At 38.1% G+C, this 19,707-nt stretch overlaps 1 protein-coding gene across 1 annotated transcript; it reads right to left on the minus strand.

Moving 5' to 3' along the window:
* Positions 1 to 502: 502 nt before the first annotated feature.
* Positions 503 to 19,153, minus strand: CHORDC1 (cysteine and histidine rich domain containing 1). Its single transcript, XM_065036285.1, has 11 exons — positions 18,897 to 19,153; positions 13,640 to 13,689; positions 11,457 to 11,513; positions 10,820 to 10,980; positions 10,143 to 10,243; positions 9,130 to 9,188; positions 8,035 to 8,105; positions 7,703 to 7,808; positions 5,891 to 6,010; positions 5,120 to 5,182; positions 503 to 4,622 (listed from the first exon to the last, which is right to left on the minus strand). The coding sequence occupies exons 1-11, from the start codon at positions 18,958 to 18,960 to the stop codon at positions 4,479 to 4,481; spliced, it is 996 nt and encodes a 331-aa protein (XP_064892357.1). The 5' UTR covers positions 18,961 to 19,153; the 3' UTR covers positions 503 to 4,478.
* Between the last annotated feature and the right edge of the window lie 554 nt (positions 19,154 to 19,707).

Below are 19,707 nucleotides of genomic sequence, written 5' to 3' on the forward strand. Positions count from 1 at the left end.
CTTTCAGGCTCACAGGACTGACTACAAACACGTAGTTGACAGTGGTCACGTGCAGAAGCTCTTCAACCCTGTTCATGCCAACATTGTGTCAGCAAAGCAGAATATTCCAAGTCGAACAGGAAAACGTTGACTTTATGAACAGGGGTTGACATCTGTGCTGCCCACAGAGACGTCTCAAGGACCGGACCCTTTGCCTGCCCATCCTGCTGGCACCCCATCTCCCCTTCAGTTTGCAAAAGCAAAGAAACTGAGTTAGCGTAACTAACAATTATTTGGCACAGTAACTGCGCGTTAGTTCGTAGCGTCTGTGACAGTATCCTGTTTTTCTGTTAAAACATCTACCCAAATTTTGAGGAAACACAAGAAGTGAATACTTTTTCTCATCATCGCAGGAAGAGAGGTTTTGATGGGTATCTTCTTCCTTTTTCCAGGAAATCAACAAAGTAGAACAAAAAGCAGCAGAGCTGGAGAATTCAAAAAAAAACCCAAAATGCAACCAGCATGTAATAAGAATTTTATTGAATACATTTAGAAGAAAAAAAACCTAGAGCATGAAGTCATGAGATTAATTCCTGCATATGTAAGTTTTATGAATGTGCAGAATCAAATAACCATGCAAAAAGACATCTCCCCAACTTTAATTCAAGACTCTCATAATGGGAAAATTAATACCATCTTAATACAGTGTTCCAGACACGTAACTCATTACCTGAAAAAGTATCTCATTCCTGAATGGAGATTAAAAAAAAATAGTGGCAATTGGGAAAGTCCAATGATTAACAGGTACAGTATTTAAACAGTACTCATGCCATGTTTAAAGAATGCAAGCAAAGGATGCATTGTTACGTTTTTATTTTTTTCCAAGGCAAAATTCCTATTAAAACTAGTCCCTAAACTACTGAAATGGTGACTTGATAATGTACATGTTACAGAACATCATCCAATGGAAGATTTTTTTTCTCAAGTTACATCAGTGCCATGAAAAACGTTAAGAGTCGGGGTAGCTGAACAGCCCAGTGCTTAACAGTGTATTAACATTAAATTCCAGCTCCTCCCAATGTTGTTACAGATGATGTATAATGCCAGGCAGGAACACGAGCTTATACATGAGGGAGAAGATAAAAATTTCTGTCACAAATTTGTATACTCATACAATATTTCATATTAAAATGGGATTGTAAGGGAAAAGTTTTAGATGCACCCGGCCAGTCAGTTCTGAGACATGTAACATGCTGTCAACATGTGAAACATGTAAACCCATACTGAAACACACTATGGCTTCTAAAGTATCAATAATTATAAAAACATAGCTAGACTGTAGCAAGTTAATCAACTTGTTAAATACAGCACAACTTCTGAGAACATTAAAAAAAGGTTAAGTTTAACTGCAAGTATTCGAGTACATACCTGTTTGCAATTCAGTTTCACTATTATTAGACTGGTGAAAGCCTGTAGGATCAAAAAATCACTTAGCTTGCTTCTCAGATGTTGCTTTTGAGCAAGTATTGTCATTGGTCTGGTATATTACAGATGGTTTCACCTTCCCTTCACATTTACTAATAAAAGGTCCAGCCACACCAATATTCCACTGAGTGTCAGCTACCACTACCCACGTCAAGATGTCATTTCATCAAATAATCAGGATCAAACACCAGCGTGTTGAAGACTGATCTAAGCAACCGATCAAAACACCCAGATTCAGTCAGAGATATAAAGCTTTTGCAGGCTGATCACAGATGCAGAAATCTGGTTATAAAAGGCTGCTACAAATTAATGCAATTAAACAAGAGACTCATGGTAGTCTATGCAATTTGAAAGTTTATAGTTTTGTTTTGAAAAACATCACAGGCTATGGAGAACTAGGCTGTTATTTGTAAAACCCATAGCTTCTTGCCTATCAAAGCTTGGGTTTCTCTGTTTGCTTACTTTTTTAAACAGGTGAATTTTAAACTTGGTTTTATTGTCATAGATGGGCAAAGTCATTATGGAACTCCTGAGGTATCTATAATTTTCTGCTGAAGGTATGAACAACAGTAAAAGAGTAGGAAGAATGAATAAAGAGCAAAAGCAAAGCTGAGGACTATGTTTGCAGGAGGTTTCTTTCACTTACGATGACACCGACCCAGCTGCCAGCAGAACATACTCTAAAAAAACAGCTACGGGGTCCCAAAGCCTCCACCAGTAACAGCAGAACGTCCATTCATCCACATTTTTCTCCATTTAGCATTTAGTATTCTAAGGTAGCAGATAACTTGCTTAAAAACACAAATTTTCCCAAGAAATTCCACTGCCCTCATAGTTCTTTAAAATAGATTTTACATGATGTAAACCTACTGCAGGGGGATGTAGATAAACTGAAAATATATTAAAAAAAAGTGGAAAACATGAGATATCCAGGGTTTTTATATATCCATATGGATAAGCACGTCTGAACTTGCTTGTTAAATAAGAAGTTTATCCTGGCTTTTAAACATGGCTCATTTTGCTGTCCAAGCTCAGAGTTCCGCACACAGAACCACAGATGGCACTGACCAGGTACTGCGAGACCGAGATTTTCATTCACTGAAGTGATTGCTCTCAGTATTATACTGGCAAGAGCTCCACTTTTTGCTTCAGAACAGACCAGGGAACGCGTGTATGATTTTTAGAGGACCAATTGCAGGCATGTGGTTTTTTGCAAGCTTGTACCCTATCACTTCATCGTACTTGCCATCTTCAATTTCTTGTTTTTTTTAGCAGTAAATAGAATCTCTAAGGCAGAACTTAGAGCTGGAACATTTAATAGCAGCCCAAGGAATAAGCAACCATACTCCCTCCAAGTCAATAAAGAAACAGGAAAAGAAGCACCAAAAAAAATGTCGTATTCACAGCACTGTAGTTATTTTCTTGGTGTTTAGGGATGGTGTCTTTGGTAATGTATTTCCTACTACTTTAAGCATGAAGTAGGATTTCAAGTACTGCTAGGGACAGAACTCTGAGCTCAAGTCAAATTATACCTGTTGGAAAACAGTAAAACTCTTAGAAACCCACATTTAAAGCCTTTACTTCGCTCTGTGTTTCTCCTGGTATTATTCCAGGTCTGCCAAGGGAAGCAGATGAGCGTTCACACATTTCAACAGTCCATAGGACTGCTTGTTTCCTTATGTAAGTTTTGGCACAATAAATAATGGTGTACATTTTACCTGACTTATACATGAAAACATCATTTTTCTTCCAGCTGCAACCCAAAATTAAGGAACTATGTCAAGCAGAAAAAGAAAACAACATTACTGCACCAGTTACTGCTTGGGTAAGTCTCATCTTTAAAACTATCCTGTTTTCAGCCACAAATCTTTACTGATAGAGAACTGAAAACAAAAACAAGGTCTTGATTTCTAACTGCAGCGTTTTGCTTATGCTGTTCAAAAGAAATAATATTTTTAAAAGTAGTTCAATTCAAAGGTACAATTATGATTTGAGACAGACATTTTAAAGCTTGTCGTTTGTTTCTCCTAAATTTTATCCACAGGACAAATCTTAATTCTTGGATTACCATCCTCACAAACAAGAGCAATGCACGGAAATAATTTTCCTGAGACATCTACAGTGTGTACTGTCTTCTACTGCACATATGCACCTACTTTGAAAAGAGATTAATAATTCTGAATGTTGTAGAATAGCACAGAATATACATTCTAAACACTGTCAAATATCTACAGCACCTTGGTAATTTTACAATACTCTGCTATTTGTATATTATCCACCACTGAGCTGCTAAATTACTCAGCCATTTCACTGTCCACTTCTCACTCGTATATATAACAATCCAAATACCAACAGTACAGGAGTTAAAAAAAAAAAAAGCCGTCTTGCCAACTTTGGTTTTATTTTAATCTGATCTCCTGCTGTTATACATTAAAGGCAGCAAAAGAGTCAGCAAGTACTGAAATCCTTAGCAAAATACTGTTTATTCCATCCCTTCACAGTCAAAAGGTGTTCCACAAGTGTTCTTTCATATTTGTTTATGTACTTTTTAATTCTAGATGCAGAATTGCATGTTAATCGCTTCATAAACTCACCATTTTTGTACCTGTATTACTGTATGCTTCACAATGAACAGTGCTGAATTCAACATGTGCTGTCCCATAGGTCCAGTCTAAAACCAACACTTGAAAAATTAACACCCACAGTGGACTGGGAATTAATCTATTTGGACAGTCAGTGCACAGTAGGTAAGGCTGTAAGCAAAGGGCAATAGTTCCTTTACTCTCAATCTCCATGGAGACACTCCAACTAGAATAAAAATACTTATGGAAGCAAGAGCAGAAATAGCTATCACCCTTCAGGTTTACACCCCCATTTACTGTGCATCCAATTTCTTTGTAGAATGGAACATATGATCTAGAATTTAAAAAAAATAATCTATATAAAAGTTAAATATTTGATTACAGTAGCAAGTCACCACTTCATAATGGGAAATAACTCGTCTCTTGGAATCATTATTGATCTGAACTCTCTTTTTTTTGTTCTGTGTTGGACACGGGTAATTCAAGACTTGCCCATAATAGGGGCTCCGCTTTTCTCATAGTGAGCTCAATCTTTGTAGCCGTCATGTTCACATAACTCCTCTTTACATCAATTACCTAGAAGAGAAAACATATTTCACACTTCAGTTTAAGAAACAGACTGCTAGGTACTTGGGAGTTAAGCTAGGAAGAGCAACTTATCACTAAAATTGAGTAGATGTTTAGGCAGATGGAGTTCTGACTGTTACCTAGAAAAGTCAGCCCTATCCCATTTCCACGCTATGAACATATGCCTATGCATATATAACATATACATCGGTCTAACACATACATGAGCATGCGACTACATAGTATCAAGGGTTTCCTGCAACACCGTCATGGTGTTGGGATCAGAAAGGACCTTAGGAGGTCACCACCTGCTCAAAGCAGTGTCAACTGTGAGGTCATACTGATCACTTGGGGCATTAGATTCAGATTTAAATGTAATTATTGAATGGCATGCAACTGAATTTCAATAAGCAGAGAAACAAAGAAAAATGTTTTGAAAGAGAAGCAGCTAAGGTTTGATTTTATATATATTTTTTTTAAGATAGAAAAATTATTCTTATACTTACTCCCCATAATTTCACACTGCGATGAAATTCCTTTTCTCCTTCAAATACAATATGGATATTTAACTTAACAGGAAGAACAAGAGAGAATTTTGTCAGGCTAATAAAACTTTTGATAGCTGAGGTATGTTTAAGCAAAATATATCACATTTAGGACTCAGATCTTACAATGAACAAAGTGATCAAATTATCCCTCAGACATAGAAGTGAAAATCTATTCTAATAAATTCTGATACAGTATCATAGTCAACAGTGGTTTCCATCCTGGAAGCTGTATCATTTTCTCCGAATGTGCGACTGAGAAGTCAGAGAAGCATTCTAACACTTGTTTAATATTAGTAGCTGTGAAACTGCGTACCATGAAGAACAATATTAAATTACATTAAGCCAAATATAATTAAATCATCAATCTATAATTATTTACGCATATCACCAAGTAAATCTACCACAATCAGGTTTTAATTGCCAAAGTCAAATTGAAGATATTTTTAACATATTATGTTGTAGCTAAAAAAGAAAAGAACAAAACCAAACCCAAAACATTACAGATGTCCAAACAGAAGGAGGGGAAAAAAAAACCAAAAGAGATCTACATAGTTGAACAAACACAAATGCCAAGAAAGAGTCGCTACTCAGGAAAGATTCTTATGTTACATCTGCCTTGTAAATAAAGTAGAAGCCAGATTTTCCTAACTTCAAGCTGCTGGAAGAATTAAAAAAAAAAAATAAAAAAAATATATATATATAAAAATACATCTTAAGATAGATACTCACCATAGTGCTATTTGCTTCTACGTAGCTGAGCTCAGGAACAGAGTTTTTAGCATATACAGAAATAGTCACTTCTCCTCCAGTTTGGTGCCAATCATGTCTGCATGGAACCACCTTCTTACCCTGTTGTAAGGAAAAAGGTACAGAAAAAAAGATGGTAAATTGCATTGAGGAGTATTTTTACAAGATTAATCAGGATAAAAGCTCAGGACTATTTTAATAGCCAATAAGCATTGCTAATAAGGGTCTATATTTCATGTTTGCAGGAGATTGCAAGACTTCATTTACATCTTTTTTTTACTAATATTTCAGCTACTGGTTCCCAACAAACATTAGAGGTGAAAAAACAAATTAAAAATAAAAAAAAAATAAAAAAAAAATCAATGCTTATGACAGAGACTACAGTAAGAAACCTGGACATGGAGACAGAAAACCAAAAAAACCCAAATGCCAAAAAATAACAATAAAAGTTATGTGTTGGATTAACTTCCTTTTCAAGACTACAGTTATCGAGCAGGTAGAAAGCAAGTGAACACAGAAAGCCATGTCTCCAAGAAACGTCCATATTACTGCAAAAAAATATTGAATATTACCCTTTTTTCTTTGATGCAGGAAAAATAAATGGTGAAAAACAAGAAAAGACCAACAAAGAGGTAAAGCCAAAAAAACCCTGGTAGCTAGAAGCCCATTATCTTAGTATACACACGTTTAATATACACATAGTTTCTAAACATCTGGGTAAATTCTTTACAAGAATATCCTCCTGCTTTAGGCTCATAACTCCAGCTTTTCTTCTTAATCTTTCTGTTCTGTATTTGAAAATACTTCTTAAACAATCTTCAAAGCAACCAGCAATTCCATGACTTGAAGGAAGGACTTGTGAAGTATTTGTTATAGAATGATGTGATAGAAGTACACTTTTTAGAATATATCTTTATTTTCTTCTGTTAAATGTTATTGATGTTCACAGTATCAAACCAATTTTGCCTCAGCAGTTTGTAACAACAATTTTGTCTTCACATGCATCTAGTATGTGACCAGCTAAAGTTTTTAAAGTAAGTGTTCAGTTGCATTATTATGCACTATAATATTCTCTAAGAATCTTTTAAGCCTTGAATGGGAATATTTTTCACCCTGTAATTCTGCGGTTTGTTCACAATATTGCAAAGAAATACTCACAAACTAAACAGATGCTCTGTGTGTATGTGTTATAATGGTGGCTAAACCAAAACAGTGCATTAGATTCAGATCGGAAAAACAGACAGACAAATAAAAATAAGCCAAATTAGACAGAAAGAGGCCGTTCTGTCCCCACCCATGGAACCTCATTTGCCATGCCATGCTGACCTAAACAACTCAAATGTTCTGAATGAGCCTGAAGCACAGTTATTTTACCACAGAACATGTACAGTTGCTCTCTTTACTGTCTTTGGAAAAGGAAAGATTTCTAATAACCTTACTTTACAGGAATATATAGCAAACATATTCTATATGGAATACCATAGATTTTCTCAAGTAACAAAGCAGAAAACACTGCTTTTTTCCTGAATTTGTCAAAAGCACTTTTACTATAAAACAGAGGTATTATATTTATCATGAAAACTAAAGGTTGTACTTTGTTACAAGTATACTCCTATCAGAGAGTACTTTAAATTCCATTTCACATTGTCTTGCTGTGCGTATCTTCCATATTATTTAGAGGCAGTAATCCGTAACAGCTCAACTACACTAATAACTCAATCAAGCTACCAACTACTTTTCAGTGCTCAAAATTCAGAATGGCCAGGTACAGAATGCAACATTAATGCTACTTACCGCATCCTTTTTAGTCCATACGTGTGTTCCTGTTGTGCAGCCCTCTTGAGCTAAAAATGTATTGAAGTCAGATGTTTTTCTTTTACAGCAGCTCCAATACTTCATCCTTGAAAGTTCACAAAGCAATTAACAAACTATATTTAGGACACTAGTTACTATGCGTACTTAAGATCTTTATTTTGTGCGATATAATGTTAATTTAGTACACCCCCTTTCAAGTATTGCCATTTTTGACTGAAGAAGAAATACAGAATGAAAGCAAGGCGACATCTACAAGAAATCAGGAACACATAACAGAATAATTAAAAAACTAAAGTTAACGGAATACTAACCCTTCATGGAATATAGGTACACCAGAATGGTATATACATACTTCTTCTGTGCTGTGTGGTCCTTCGTACGTCTAGTAAAACAAAGCATTTAAAGTGTATTGCTGTTACAGGATGTGGACCAAAGGAAAAAGGTAAAACAAAACAAAACACAACCTACAACAGAAACAAAGCTTTTGAGTAAATAATCTGAACCTAATGGCTTACCCTAGCTTTTCAAAATAGCCATTCGACCTTCATTCACAAAATTTCACTGGCACTCCTACTAACATTCAATGGAGTATGTCAATGATGTGATGACCTATCCTCATAAAGGTCACTTCAGATCCCCAAGATATCTTTAAGAATACTCTGAATATTCAGAAAAAACAAGTTGTTAACTGGAAAATAAATTAATTTTATAATTCATAAACCACATGGATTCTCAAAAGGAAGTAAATTAAACAATATACAACTCTGCCACTGAATATCACATCAGCTCTTCCTAAAAACATACAAAAGACTGCTATAAATTCTTCTGCCACTGGAGTTTCAGGAGAAAATTCAAAATCTGACAGATGTGAAATACCTATTTAAATTCCACTGGCTCGTTTTGTATAGCACAAGGGTGTCAGTATAAAAAGCTTTCAGTTTGACTATGTAATATAAAGACTAATTTTGGTGCCAGAAGTGTTTAAACATTTTATTTGTGGATTCTTCTAGCACGAACCATTAATTGATAAGATCTGCAGATGCTTCTGATCTATACACGGATTATCAAGAGCAATTCAAGTGTTATTAGTAACCCACCTCTCACCAACATTTTATTTAACATTTTATGTTGAAATATGTCAGTATCATGAGTTTGGCAGACATACAAATTAGAAGTTCAGGACACACTTAAGAAAAAGTAATCTTAAACTTATTGCATCCCCAGTACAAAACAACCCACATTTGTCCACACTAAAGTATGTTATCAAATGTTCACTCACTAAGCCTGATGGACTTTGTGCCATTTCCAAATCAAATTGTAGCAAACAAAATGCACCCAAGAAAGGAAAACAGAACTGCACACAATAGTTTAGCAGCTGGGTTTAAGAATGAAACTGGATCACTTACTTTAGAACAGCCTGCATTTTTACAGGCAGTCCCAATCTTGATTTCATCGCTGTCTTCCTCTGGAAACAGAAGCATATTACAGAAAATTGCAACTGAACTGTAAAATGTACTAAACATTCTGCTTTTATTAAGAAGTAAAATGAGCTAAGGAGTAGATTAGGAAAAAAAAAAACAAACAACAAAGTCTCAAGCTACCAATATTCTGCCTGGCACTTAAGTCTGCCAGAAAAGTACAATGAAACAAATTATGTAAGCATCCCAAAAGCTGTATTACCCATGCATCAGATTCTAAGTTCCATACCTTTACACTGTTTTAAGTGGGGCAAAAAAAATGATGAAGAGGATTATTCCAATCATAGAGGAAGAGAACAATCACTTCTTGGGTTTTGTAAAACTAAGACTGTGAAAGGCTCCAGTTGTTTTCTATCAACATACACAAGGAAAGAATGTGGATACCAGGTCGAAAGAAGTAAATGACAGCTTTGGCACAAGAACAAATAGCTGCAAATGAAATTAAAAGTGCTTCTTAAGAAGCCATGTAGTTCTGAAACCAAATTTCAAATAAACTGTGAGACGAAAAAAAAAGAGGAAAAACAGACAAGGGAGAACCAACTAGTCTTCAGAGGAAGATCACCAGTTTAAGACTTTATATGACACTGTGTTTGCAAAGACATAGGAGTAGAGTTAATTTCTTGGGAAACTCTTTCAGTCATCCAGAAATGGATGTTCCCATCATGTTCCCATCCCTCTACCCAGATATCTTACAAAATAATTCAAATAATTCAAATAATTTGAATAGGAACATACTGCTTCTAACACCCAAGTCTCCACACTCCTCAGATTTGAACTTTGATTATCATTCCCTAGACTGGAAGTTATTTCCCAGACTATTAAGAACAAGGAGAAAATCATATGACATAATTACTTCAGAAACAACAACAAACAAAACAACATTTAAGTTATTTGTGTGACAATTAGCATCATATTTCTGCTTAACCTGCCTATATCCTTACCTTTTTTCTCTTCATTTTCTGATGACAGTTTCAGTTTATCTAGTGCTTGCTTCAAGGAAGCCGACACTTTCAGCTGTAAGTTTATCATTGGCTCGTCTGGGCTAAAAAAATGACCATGTAATCATGTCAGCTTCATGAAAAATAATTTTAAAAAGGCAACAAAGTAGTAACTTTTAATCTTGCTATAAGGCTCTTCCTTTCCAACCTCCCTTACAACAACAAACAAACAAATCAGATTTGTAAATGCCAATTCTTACTGCTTATGGGAAAAAGAGACTAGAAATTTAGAAGGCAGTCTTGGACTTCAACAGAAAACCCTAAATATGAACCCTAAATAAAGAGACAGATAAAGGAATCTATATAAAAGCTCCCTAAAATTACTTTTATGACTGTTTAAAATACTAAACACAACTGCATTCTAAGCTACAGGCTTTAGACAGTTTTTGTTTCTTGGGAAGCTAAATGCTGAGAGATCCAATATTACCTTCTCCTAAGCAGAGGTCTTTTATCTCATTTTGAAGCTTAAGGTAACACCATCCCTGCTGCCAAACACAAGCTCTTAAAATTAATCTGCGAGTTTTTACACTATACGAGATGTTTAACACTGAATAACCAAATGAGCTTTAACTTGGCCAACTGACCACAAATCTGGCAAAATTTAATTCTGTATACTGTACCTTGGCCTTTTAATTGTTTCCAATGGTTTTGGTGCCTGAATTATGTGTTCCTGAAATTTGGGTTTCAGTTCAGCGAGCTCCTTTCGTTCAGAGGTAGTTTTGACTTCCGGTTTAACAGGCTCAGGAGGTTTCTCACTGTTATGGAAACCCTTTGTACAGCCCTATTATGAAAAGCATATGTTTATATATATGTACTGTAGTCTGTGCGCACAATTAAAAATTAGCAAAATCTGCAACTTTTATAAGATTTATTTCTTCAGCCCCATCTTCTCCTTTAGCCTACACTAAACACTGGCTGCAAAGGAAATCCTACAACTGAAACTGAAAATCTCTTAATTTGGAAGTATGTTAAAGATATACACCATCCTTTCCATAATCAAGCAAAGTAACAAAAAGTATTGACCTTCTTTCATTGTTAACAAGCGTCTAAATAGATTTCGAGAGAACTAATTATAACCATTAAAGCTTGAAAATGAGACTCGACACCAAAGTTATATCAAGAAAAGTAGCGCACGCAAGATTTCAGACAGTTTTAACAAAAGCACACAAATTTCAAACATGTAAGCATATGTACAATTTAATGTTTATGACTATCATTTGACAACTATAAAAATCGTAAATAATGATGAGTACATACCGCAATGCTTAAGAAGTCAGAAAAGTCTGTTGTTCTTCTCTTACAACATGACCAACCCTATAAACATTTCAGAATAAAAACAAAACAAGTGTGAGTGCCTTAACTTGGCAACAGCTTATGAAAAGCAAAAGACTAATTATATTCCTTTACAAGATGCAATATATCAGGATTAGAGATTATTTTTTTCCTTTCTTTGGACAATACTGTCATCAACTGCATTTTTAAAAGCCAAGACAGAGAAACCTGTTATCGCTGCCACTTCTAGTTCACTCATACTGCCTTAGTCGACAGTTCAGTAAATGTGAGGCAATATTTCCATGACAAGTTATGCGCCAATTCTGTATGACAGAAAACCGAAATGTTATGTTATGTCATAAAGCAACACATAAACAAAACAAATACTATACCTGAGACTAGGCTCACCTGTGGCATAATGTACAGGCCCCCTTCCTAAAAGGATGAGGATTTTTTCTTTCCTTGAGCTCTAGTCAAGTCTAAAACTGCTTATTTCCTACCACAATGCTGGAGATCTGCCTTGTATAGCCATCTAACTATATCAACCAAGGGCAGAACCAGAAATCATATTTTAGAGAGAAATTACCTTGCCTCTGTGGATAATGTATATTACAACTCGAAGAACCTTATTAAATGCAACAAGTTAAATAATAAATATACCACTGCTTTGACAGCTTAAGCATTGTAGCACAATGGGTTTTAGGTACGTGGTTCTGAAATATTTTCAAAATATAAACTGTTTCCACAGGCAAGGAGACAAAAGGTTCACTCTGTCTGCTTACATTATCTAGAATTCATAGCAAGAAGAAAAATGCCCGTACAAAATGATAGATTTGTAATTAAGCCAAGAGATTAAGATAAGGAGAGGAGGGAAAGGAATACTTGTTTTAAAAGTGGTGCATATACAAGAAAAAGAGGGAGTAAATATTTTGAGGTAACTGTATAATTTATGTCTTTATAATTAGGTAGAAGTTTTATGTACTATAATTTTGTACAAAACAAATTGTCATAGTCTAAGTCAGCAGTGTCAAACTCATTTTCACCAGGGGCCACATCAGCCTCACAGTTGCCTCCCAAGGCCTAAATGTAATTTTAGGACTGCATAAATGTAACTACTCCTACTTAAGACTCTTGGCCTAAGTAACTGTATTGTATTTGATCTAAGATCAGCCCTCCCTATTTGCTAGCAGCATGCTCTGGCTGACTTCAGCGTCACTTACTGCACTATGAGCCACAGCCCACAGAAAACACACTACACGACACATACGCGCAAACTTCCATGAGCTCGAAAGACAGCACATTATGGAACAGGGATGAGATGCACTGCCAGCAGCAGCAGTTCCTTAATACCAAAAAAAATTCTTGCCTCAAAGCTCAGTTAAACTGCAGTTTGGTGGCCTAAGAAAGGCCACTTAGGCTACATCTGTATGAATACAGTAAACAATGTCAGGTTCCATTTCTGGACAACAGATTTCTGGCTATACACTATTGTTAAAATGATTTCCAGTGCTCTTTTGTCAGTTGTGTCTCAGATAATTCCCTGTAGGCAGTCCAGAAGCATCCAGTAGATCCTGAAGTAGGAAAACAGTTTAATATCACAAATATGGGCTATGCAGTTGGCCTAAGTACTGGAGACGAGTCACAGGTGTATTTAATTCACCACTAAAGATGTAGCCCAAGAATCCTGGAGAGCTGCATCAGAGGCATGGGAACCAGCCCTAACTTCACCAATATACCCGTTTGTCAGATCAACAGAACACTATTATTTTTTACATCAGGTAAATGTCACATGCACATTAGTTTACAAGCCACATAAGATCTCAAGCAGCTGGTTTAAATTCCAAGCAGGCTAATTAAAGACTATGACACTTCTCAATGCCTCCGAAGACCTATTCAGAGGACTTAATTAAGCTGCTGGGACACCTGAAGCCAATGAATAGGAAATGTGTCATACAGACTTGCATAGCATTTAGACCACATGAGTACAGTTTTTAATTTCTTCTGCAGTTTTGACTAAATGTGCTTTTCTAATTTCATGGGGTTGCTTAAACAGGCTGAACATCAGTTTCTACATCACTGAAAGATTTGGAATGAAAAAGGAAAATGAGCATATTCTTTTACATGTATGGAAAAAGAAGTAAGACTTAAAAAGATAATTGCATACTTACTTTGAGAGCATCATGAAAGACTGGCACACCTGGATGATATGTGCATGAATCTAGAAGAAAATGAGTATTATTAATATTCAGGCATACTAAGAATCCTTATTCAATTGATCACAAACCCAGCAAAAATTTCACACTTGCAATTCATGTATCCCACGAGCTGTCCCACTTCCCGAAGTGCACACAATTATGAAGGAAAACACAGACTCCACAGAATAAGCTTTCTGAGTGTATACATTAAGCCTAAATAATACAGATGTTTCTTCTATATTATACACCACAAATCGGAAAGCAGACATCTAAGGCAAACTTCTGCTCCATGTGGAGCAAGTAAATTTTCTATGGACCATCCCTTGCCTTCATCAATAATTAATCCTTAATGGTAATTCAGAAGAAGTAAAAACATGACCCTATGGCCACCTGACAGACATAAAATACTGGTTTACAGCAGCAAATACATCTATTTGCAGCTAATCAAGGCTTTCTATCTAGAAGCACTCTGGTCAAAAAATTATCTTAATATAAATCTTGAGTTCATTATTTTACTCATGATAATTAGCTTGTTCTTTTTTCACTGTTTGTGGTACCCCAGGTCATTTAAGGACCTGAACTCAAAGGCCAGTCTTCCACATACACAATTTAGATATGTCAATGCTATTAATTAATAGGTTCTGTACAAACACTACACTGAAACATGAGCTGCATTAATTATCTTCACAGATGTTTATCAAGACTACACTTTTTCATTAAATAGCTGTTCCTTTTTTATTTAACAGATGTATTTTTTTCAAGTGTAATATAATTGCTCTGAGTATATAATTTCTCCCTGTCAAATACTGCAGCGATAATATTTTAATGACCTGACTCTAAAAGTGATGAGAAACACTAAGTATCTCTTAGCCTCTAAAGCAAAATTTTTGTTGTTAGAAACAGCTAAAATTAAAAGTGACACAAACAGTAACAATTTTTCTAATAAGCTTCCATAAAACAAAAGAGTGAAAATATCACAATTCACATAATAAGAAGCAAAAAAGAAAAGTGATAAATAACTTTATTGGTAATCTGCCTACAGATATTAAATGGGCTCAAGGACAAATGACTTTGTTTTAATTTTTTTAGAAGTATGTAGATTTTTAAGAAATCTTGCTTAGTAGCATTTACTTTATATTTGGTGCCTCTAAGTCTAAGGCATTCATACAGTTTGACAGACATGTTGCTTTGACAACAGTTTCCACCTTAGCTCACAAGGCACATATTTTGGGACTTTAGTCCTTCAGCTTGACTTATTATACATACATATCCATATATATATATCCATGAACTTCTACCAATTCCTTCAGCTTCAGGATGAAAAGCTAATGCTTTTGTAAATGTAAGTTTCACAGAAAAAAAAAAAAAAAAAGAAAAAAAAAGGGTTTGTTTTGTATAAAGCTAAATCAAATAAAATTTAAAATAGAGGTTATTCTTTTCCAGAAGTATAAAAGTATGTCATCATAAACATCGTGGTAGCAAAACTAAGCTCTGTTTGCAGCAAAGGTTATTTCTGAATCAGAAGACCTAAATTAATATTTCTAATGCTTCATGAGCATATAGGTTTTAATGAGAGGTGGTATTAGTGCAAACTTTTTAGAGACCAAAACCACCTTACGATCAATTAGCTTAGGGACAGCTCACAAGCCAGACACTGACAAGAGTCTATTTGTCCATCTGGCCAAGCCCAATCCTTTTTCCTTGCTTCCTGAAGCCCTCTCTGCAGGAGGTACACAATGGAGCAAATGACACCCAGCCTCTGCTGTCTTATGAGGGCCATGGATGTTCCACAGCAGAAAATGCTGAGACACGGAGTTCTGCAGTAGCTCAAAAAGAGGCAGTGAGAACCACCTGCTAAGCAGTCTGGCCAATCTGCCTACCAGAGGACACATCACTCATTTTCACTCATACAAAGCTCAACAACTCTTATCTGATTACAGTTTACATCCATAAAAATATCCCACCTCAGACTAGGTGGGTAAAACCAGGAATTTAGCACGCATCAACAGCCACCTGAGCACACCTATTTCTGATTTGTTAGGGCTCAAGTTCCAGTCTTTGGTTGCTATTCTACATTTTTCACTGCAAAAAAAAAAAAGATCAAGTCAACTCTCCACTGATTTTAACACCTTTCCCTAACCAGGACAAACTCAAGGCTTTTCAAAACAAAACATTTTCTCTCACCCTCAGATCATTATTGGAAATGCATATACCACAAATTTTCAGGTTGTTTTTAGGCTGATTTCACATTCAAACCAACCCCATTCTCACAATGCACACACTGCTGTCTGCTGCCACCTTATTGCTACATCCTTGCTTATTCATTACATAACTTTATTACATCTTCTTGTTGAATGTCAGAGTAAAAAATGGTACAGGTCAAACGAACTTTGAGATATTTACAATGGAATCCTGTTGAATTCTTGAGGATGAAATGAGACACCTGTCTATATAAAACTTGCCAAGCCATCTGCCATCCTGTGGAAACACTCCCATGTTCTACAAGCAATGCCTGCAGCTTCAAAGCAATGGAAGGTCATTAAACTTCATAAACTTCATTCAGAACCTCGGGTAAGTTGATGCCTTCAAGTAGTGCTGAAGCTAGGAAGCTAATTCCACTGAAAACATGGTATGACAACAGCTTATAAATAGTTCACAGAGAAAAGAAAGGCTTAGCCTGAGAAACAGAAAGCCACGGTAAAGACAGAGGATCAGAGAGTGCACTTTATAGGAAAAGTTTTAACTGTTTGGACTAAGTAAGATTAAAGAAAGTTGACTTTGGCCACACAGACTTAAAAAGTTTAGCCTACAATTTCTTGCAACTCCATCTCTCGCTTACTCCACCCCAGAAAGACACAAAATATTTTTTTCATCAGATCTGTGATCATGTTTGTCCTACAGGTGCAACATAACTAACTTTGATCTGAAGGAAAAGGGTATAAACAAGCACAAAAGAGTACCTGCCTCTGTTATGGCAATGGAACAAATTAAACTGTATTAAGAAAGATCCAAATTATAGCCTAAACCAAAAAGCACTGCAGTACAGTGAAGAAATTGAGACAAATAGATGTAACATATACACGTTCTGCCTGTTTGTGCACACCACCTTTACAATTGTCATTAAGCAGCACTGCTCTCAAATCTAAACAAAAGTGTGCATATACCAGTGTTTTAGCAGCAAAATTTGACCAGGCCTTGGATTAGAAATGTTCATCTGGCCATTCACAGCTTAAAAAGAATCTAAAAATCTACTACCATTTCTGAAGGTAAGTTCTGCCTTCCATGTCTGATGCTGTACAAGTCTTCAACATTATGGATTAACTAATAGTTAACACATGTAAAATGCACATGAAACGTGTACCTTGCCAGGCACGCCATGGATTAATTCATAATTGTGCACTCAGTCATAACTGTGTAGACATACTTTAATGCTTGCCCTCAGGCTGTTTTTTCTGCCTCTCTTTAACAGGAACACAGTTCTTCATGTCAATCAGCTGCCACTCATAGTTCAGAAACAATTAGTTTCTACAGAAATTTTCAGCCGCCTGATTCTAAAGAGGAGAGATTAATAGCATCTTCCATCAATCATTGCTATAGGAATATCTACACTGCAGGTTGAATGCAGACAAAAAACCTGAAAAATCCAAAATTGCTTTGAGGTCAGCAGGCCTTATTTTCTATCTATTTCCATTTAAGAAAATTTCCTATTAATATATTGATCCTAAGCTTAAATATTAGATTATGTCAATGCAAAACTTATTAAAGGGTTAAGTATTTTGGTGTTTGTTTAACACATGTACTAGCCTTAATCCTCACAATATTTTACAAGTAAATCCAAACACAGTTCTGAAACAAAAACATTAGAACCGGACAGCCATACACAGCTAAATATGGATTTAGATGCCTTATCAAACTTTGTTTTCTGAAGTGGTTTATGAATAACTACATTTACTTTTAGAACTGCTTAGTCTAGGGCACAATAATTCTAGTAAGTGTTCCAGCTATTTACCAAAACAAACTTCATCTCAATAAGTTGTTTTTCCCAATCCAAGCACCACACTACTAGCATAGGGCTATGACAACCAAATTGCATCTACTAAAACTTTGACCACGAACACTTGAACACATGGTAAAGAACTGTTATTTTGCACATACAGGTTATGAAGCCCCAATGAGAACTTTTAATACAAACACCCCTATCTGCTTTATCTTTTGTGGTAAAGGGGTGTGGGGGTGGTGGTGGAAGAGATCACTAAATGGAAGCATTCAATCACTACATCTACTTTTTCTGTTACTAACGTTAGTGAGTCTTACTCAAAATGCTGCCCCTCTTTGGAAATACTTAGCTCAGAAAAATAAACACACTTTATGCCATGGTTCTTAATCAGAAAACAGTCACAAGCTAGAACACGTTAGCCTTCAACTAATCTTGTGGGTCAGGAGAAATTAAGCTAACGCAGAGGCTATTCTAGAAATTCAGCCAACAGAGTTACATTGAGAGCGAGCCTGCTAACAGCTCAAATCACTCTCTTGCAGCTTCTGTGGAATTATGAAACATGAAATGACAGCATTTTTAAGATGTTTCACCAGGTACTGGATCCCCAGTATGCACAGGGAAAGCACAGCAGGAGCTCATGGCACTTGGCGTAGCAAAGTAGATACGTGTAATTACCTGCTGCAAGTCCACATTGCATTTGATACCTGTCATGTATTCAACACCCTCAGAGGCCGTCTGCTGCTGGAGGCCTCCAGCTTCTACCTTTAGAACACGCTACAGTAATGTACAGAACGGCTTCTTATCGCCTGTTTTCCCTCATACAGCTGTGAGCAGTTTTATAACTATAAAAGAAGGGCAGAGCTGGGCCCCCCGCCAGCCCCGCATCACCGGGACACCGTCCGGGTTTCGCTGTCCAGCGGCCCGGAACGCAGACACCGGCAGCGCCGTCTGACCGCCCCAAAACCGAGGCGGTACCAGCACCTTGCGGTGACAGACAGGCCACGGCGGGAGGGACCCCCTTGCCCCGGCCAGGGCCTTCCCCGCCCGGGGGCCTGTGACAGCTCCGCGCCGCGGCAACGGGGGAGCACAGAGGGGGTAGCGGGGAACCCGAAGACCCTCCCTGCAGACCCATCATAACGCCACCGAGAGACCGTCCCTCACCCCGCCCCGGGAAGGGGGTGGCAAAGAGGGGGGCACCCCGCACCCCTCTTCCTCCTTCCCCTCCGCTCTCACCCTCCGTGTTGGTTTCGGGGTCGAAGCGCTGGGCGCAGCCCCGGTTGTAGCACAGCAGCGACATGGCGACGGAGCGGCCGGCGGCACTTCCTACCCCGCCACTTGGCAGAACGGGAGCCCGGCGGGGCGGGAGGCGGCAGCCGGAAGCCGGGCAGCGGCAGAGGACGGGGCGGCTCCCTCAGCGTCCCTCAGCGGAAAGAGCCGGCCGGAGCCTTCCGGAATCTTCACGAAGCTTCGGGGGAAGGGGAGAGCTGGCACCCGTGACTGCGCAGGCGCCGCCGGAGCCGCGGCCGAAACGGGGGATGCCGGAGGATGCTGGAGGAAGGCGCGGGGTGGCCGGGTGACGCGCGGCGCATGCGCGGAGGGCGTGCGCAGCGAGCGGGTGGTGTGCGCATGCGCAGTGAGGCGAGTTGGCGGCAGCGGGTTCGCTGTCGCCGGGTGGCTCTGTGACTTCCCCGCCCACAGAGGGGCTGGTGCCGGGGTGAAATACTCCCGGAGAGCCCTGCAGCTTCAGCAGAAGAAGGCAGATTGTTGTTGGCTGTAGTGGTGCTCTCTGTTCCTAGGGTCTGGTCGCGCTGGGCCGGCTTCCTCACAGCCTCGTCCGGGGACTGGGCCCGGGCGGTGCTGAGGGGGCCCGGGCGGTGCTGAGGGGGCCCGGTCGCGGCTTGGCTGGCACGGGCTGTGGAAACACACCTGAGCGGCTGTGCTGTGCTGTGCTCTGCGGCCTGGGGTCACCAGGAGCCGGCGAGAACCTCAGCCTGTGGCTGGAGCTGTTGCTGGGCTGTGGCGGCGGTGGGTGCTCGGCCTCTGG

The sequence above is a fragment of the Columba livia genome, chromosome 1, assembly GCF_036013475.1.
Source record: "Columba livia isolate bColLiv1 breed racing homer chromosome 1, bColLiv1.pat.W.v2, whole genome shotgun sequence".
Taxonomy (NCBI): Eukaryota; Metazoa; Chordata; class Aves; order Columbiformes; family Columbidae; genus Columba; species Columba livia.

Bases quoted from the DNA above. Each gene is read 5' to 3' on its own strand.
- CHORDC1 (XM_065036285.1), bottom strand. From the start codon at position 18,960: ATGTCGCTGCTGTGCTACAACCGGGGCTGCGCCCAGCGCTTCGACCCC. The intron at 11,514-13,639 runs GTAAGTATGCAA...AAATGTTTATAG, and splicing joins TCTTTCATGATGCTCTCAAA to GGTTGGTCATGTTGTAAGAG. The intron at 8,106-9,129 runs GTAAGTGATCCA...TTGTTTTACTAG, and splicing joins AAAATGCAGGCTGTTCTAAA to ACGTACGAAGGACCACACAG.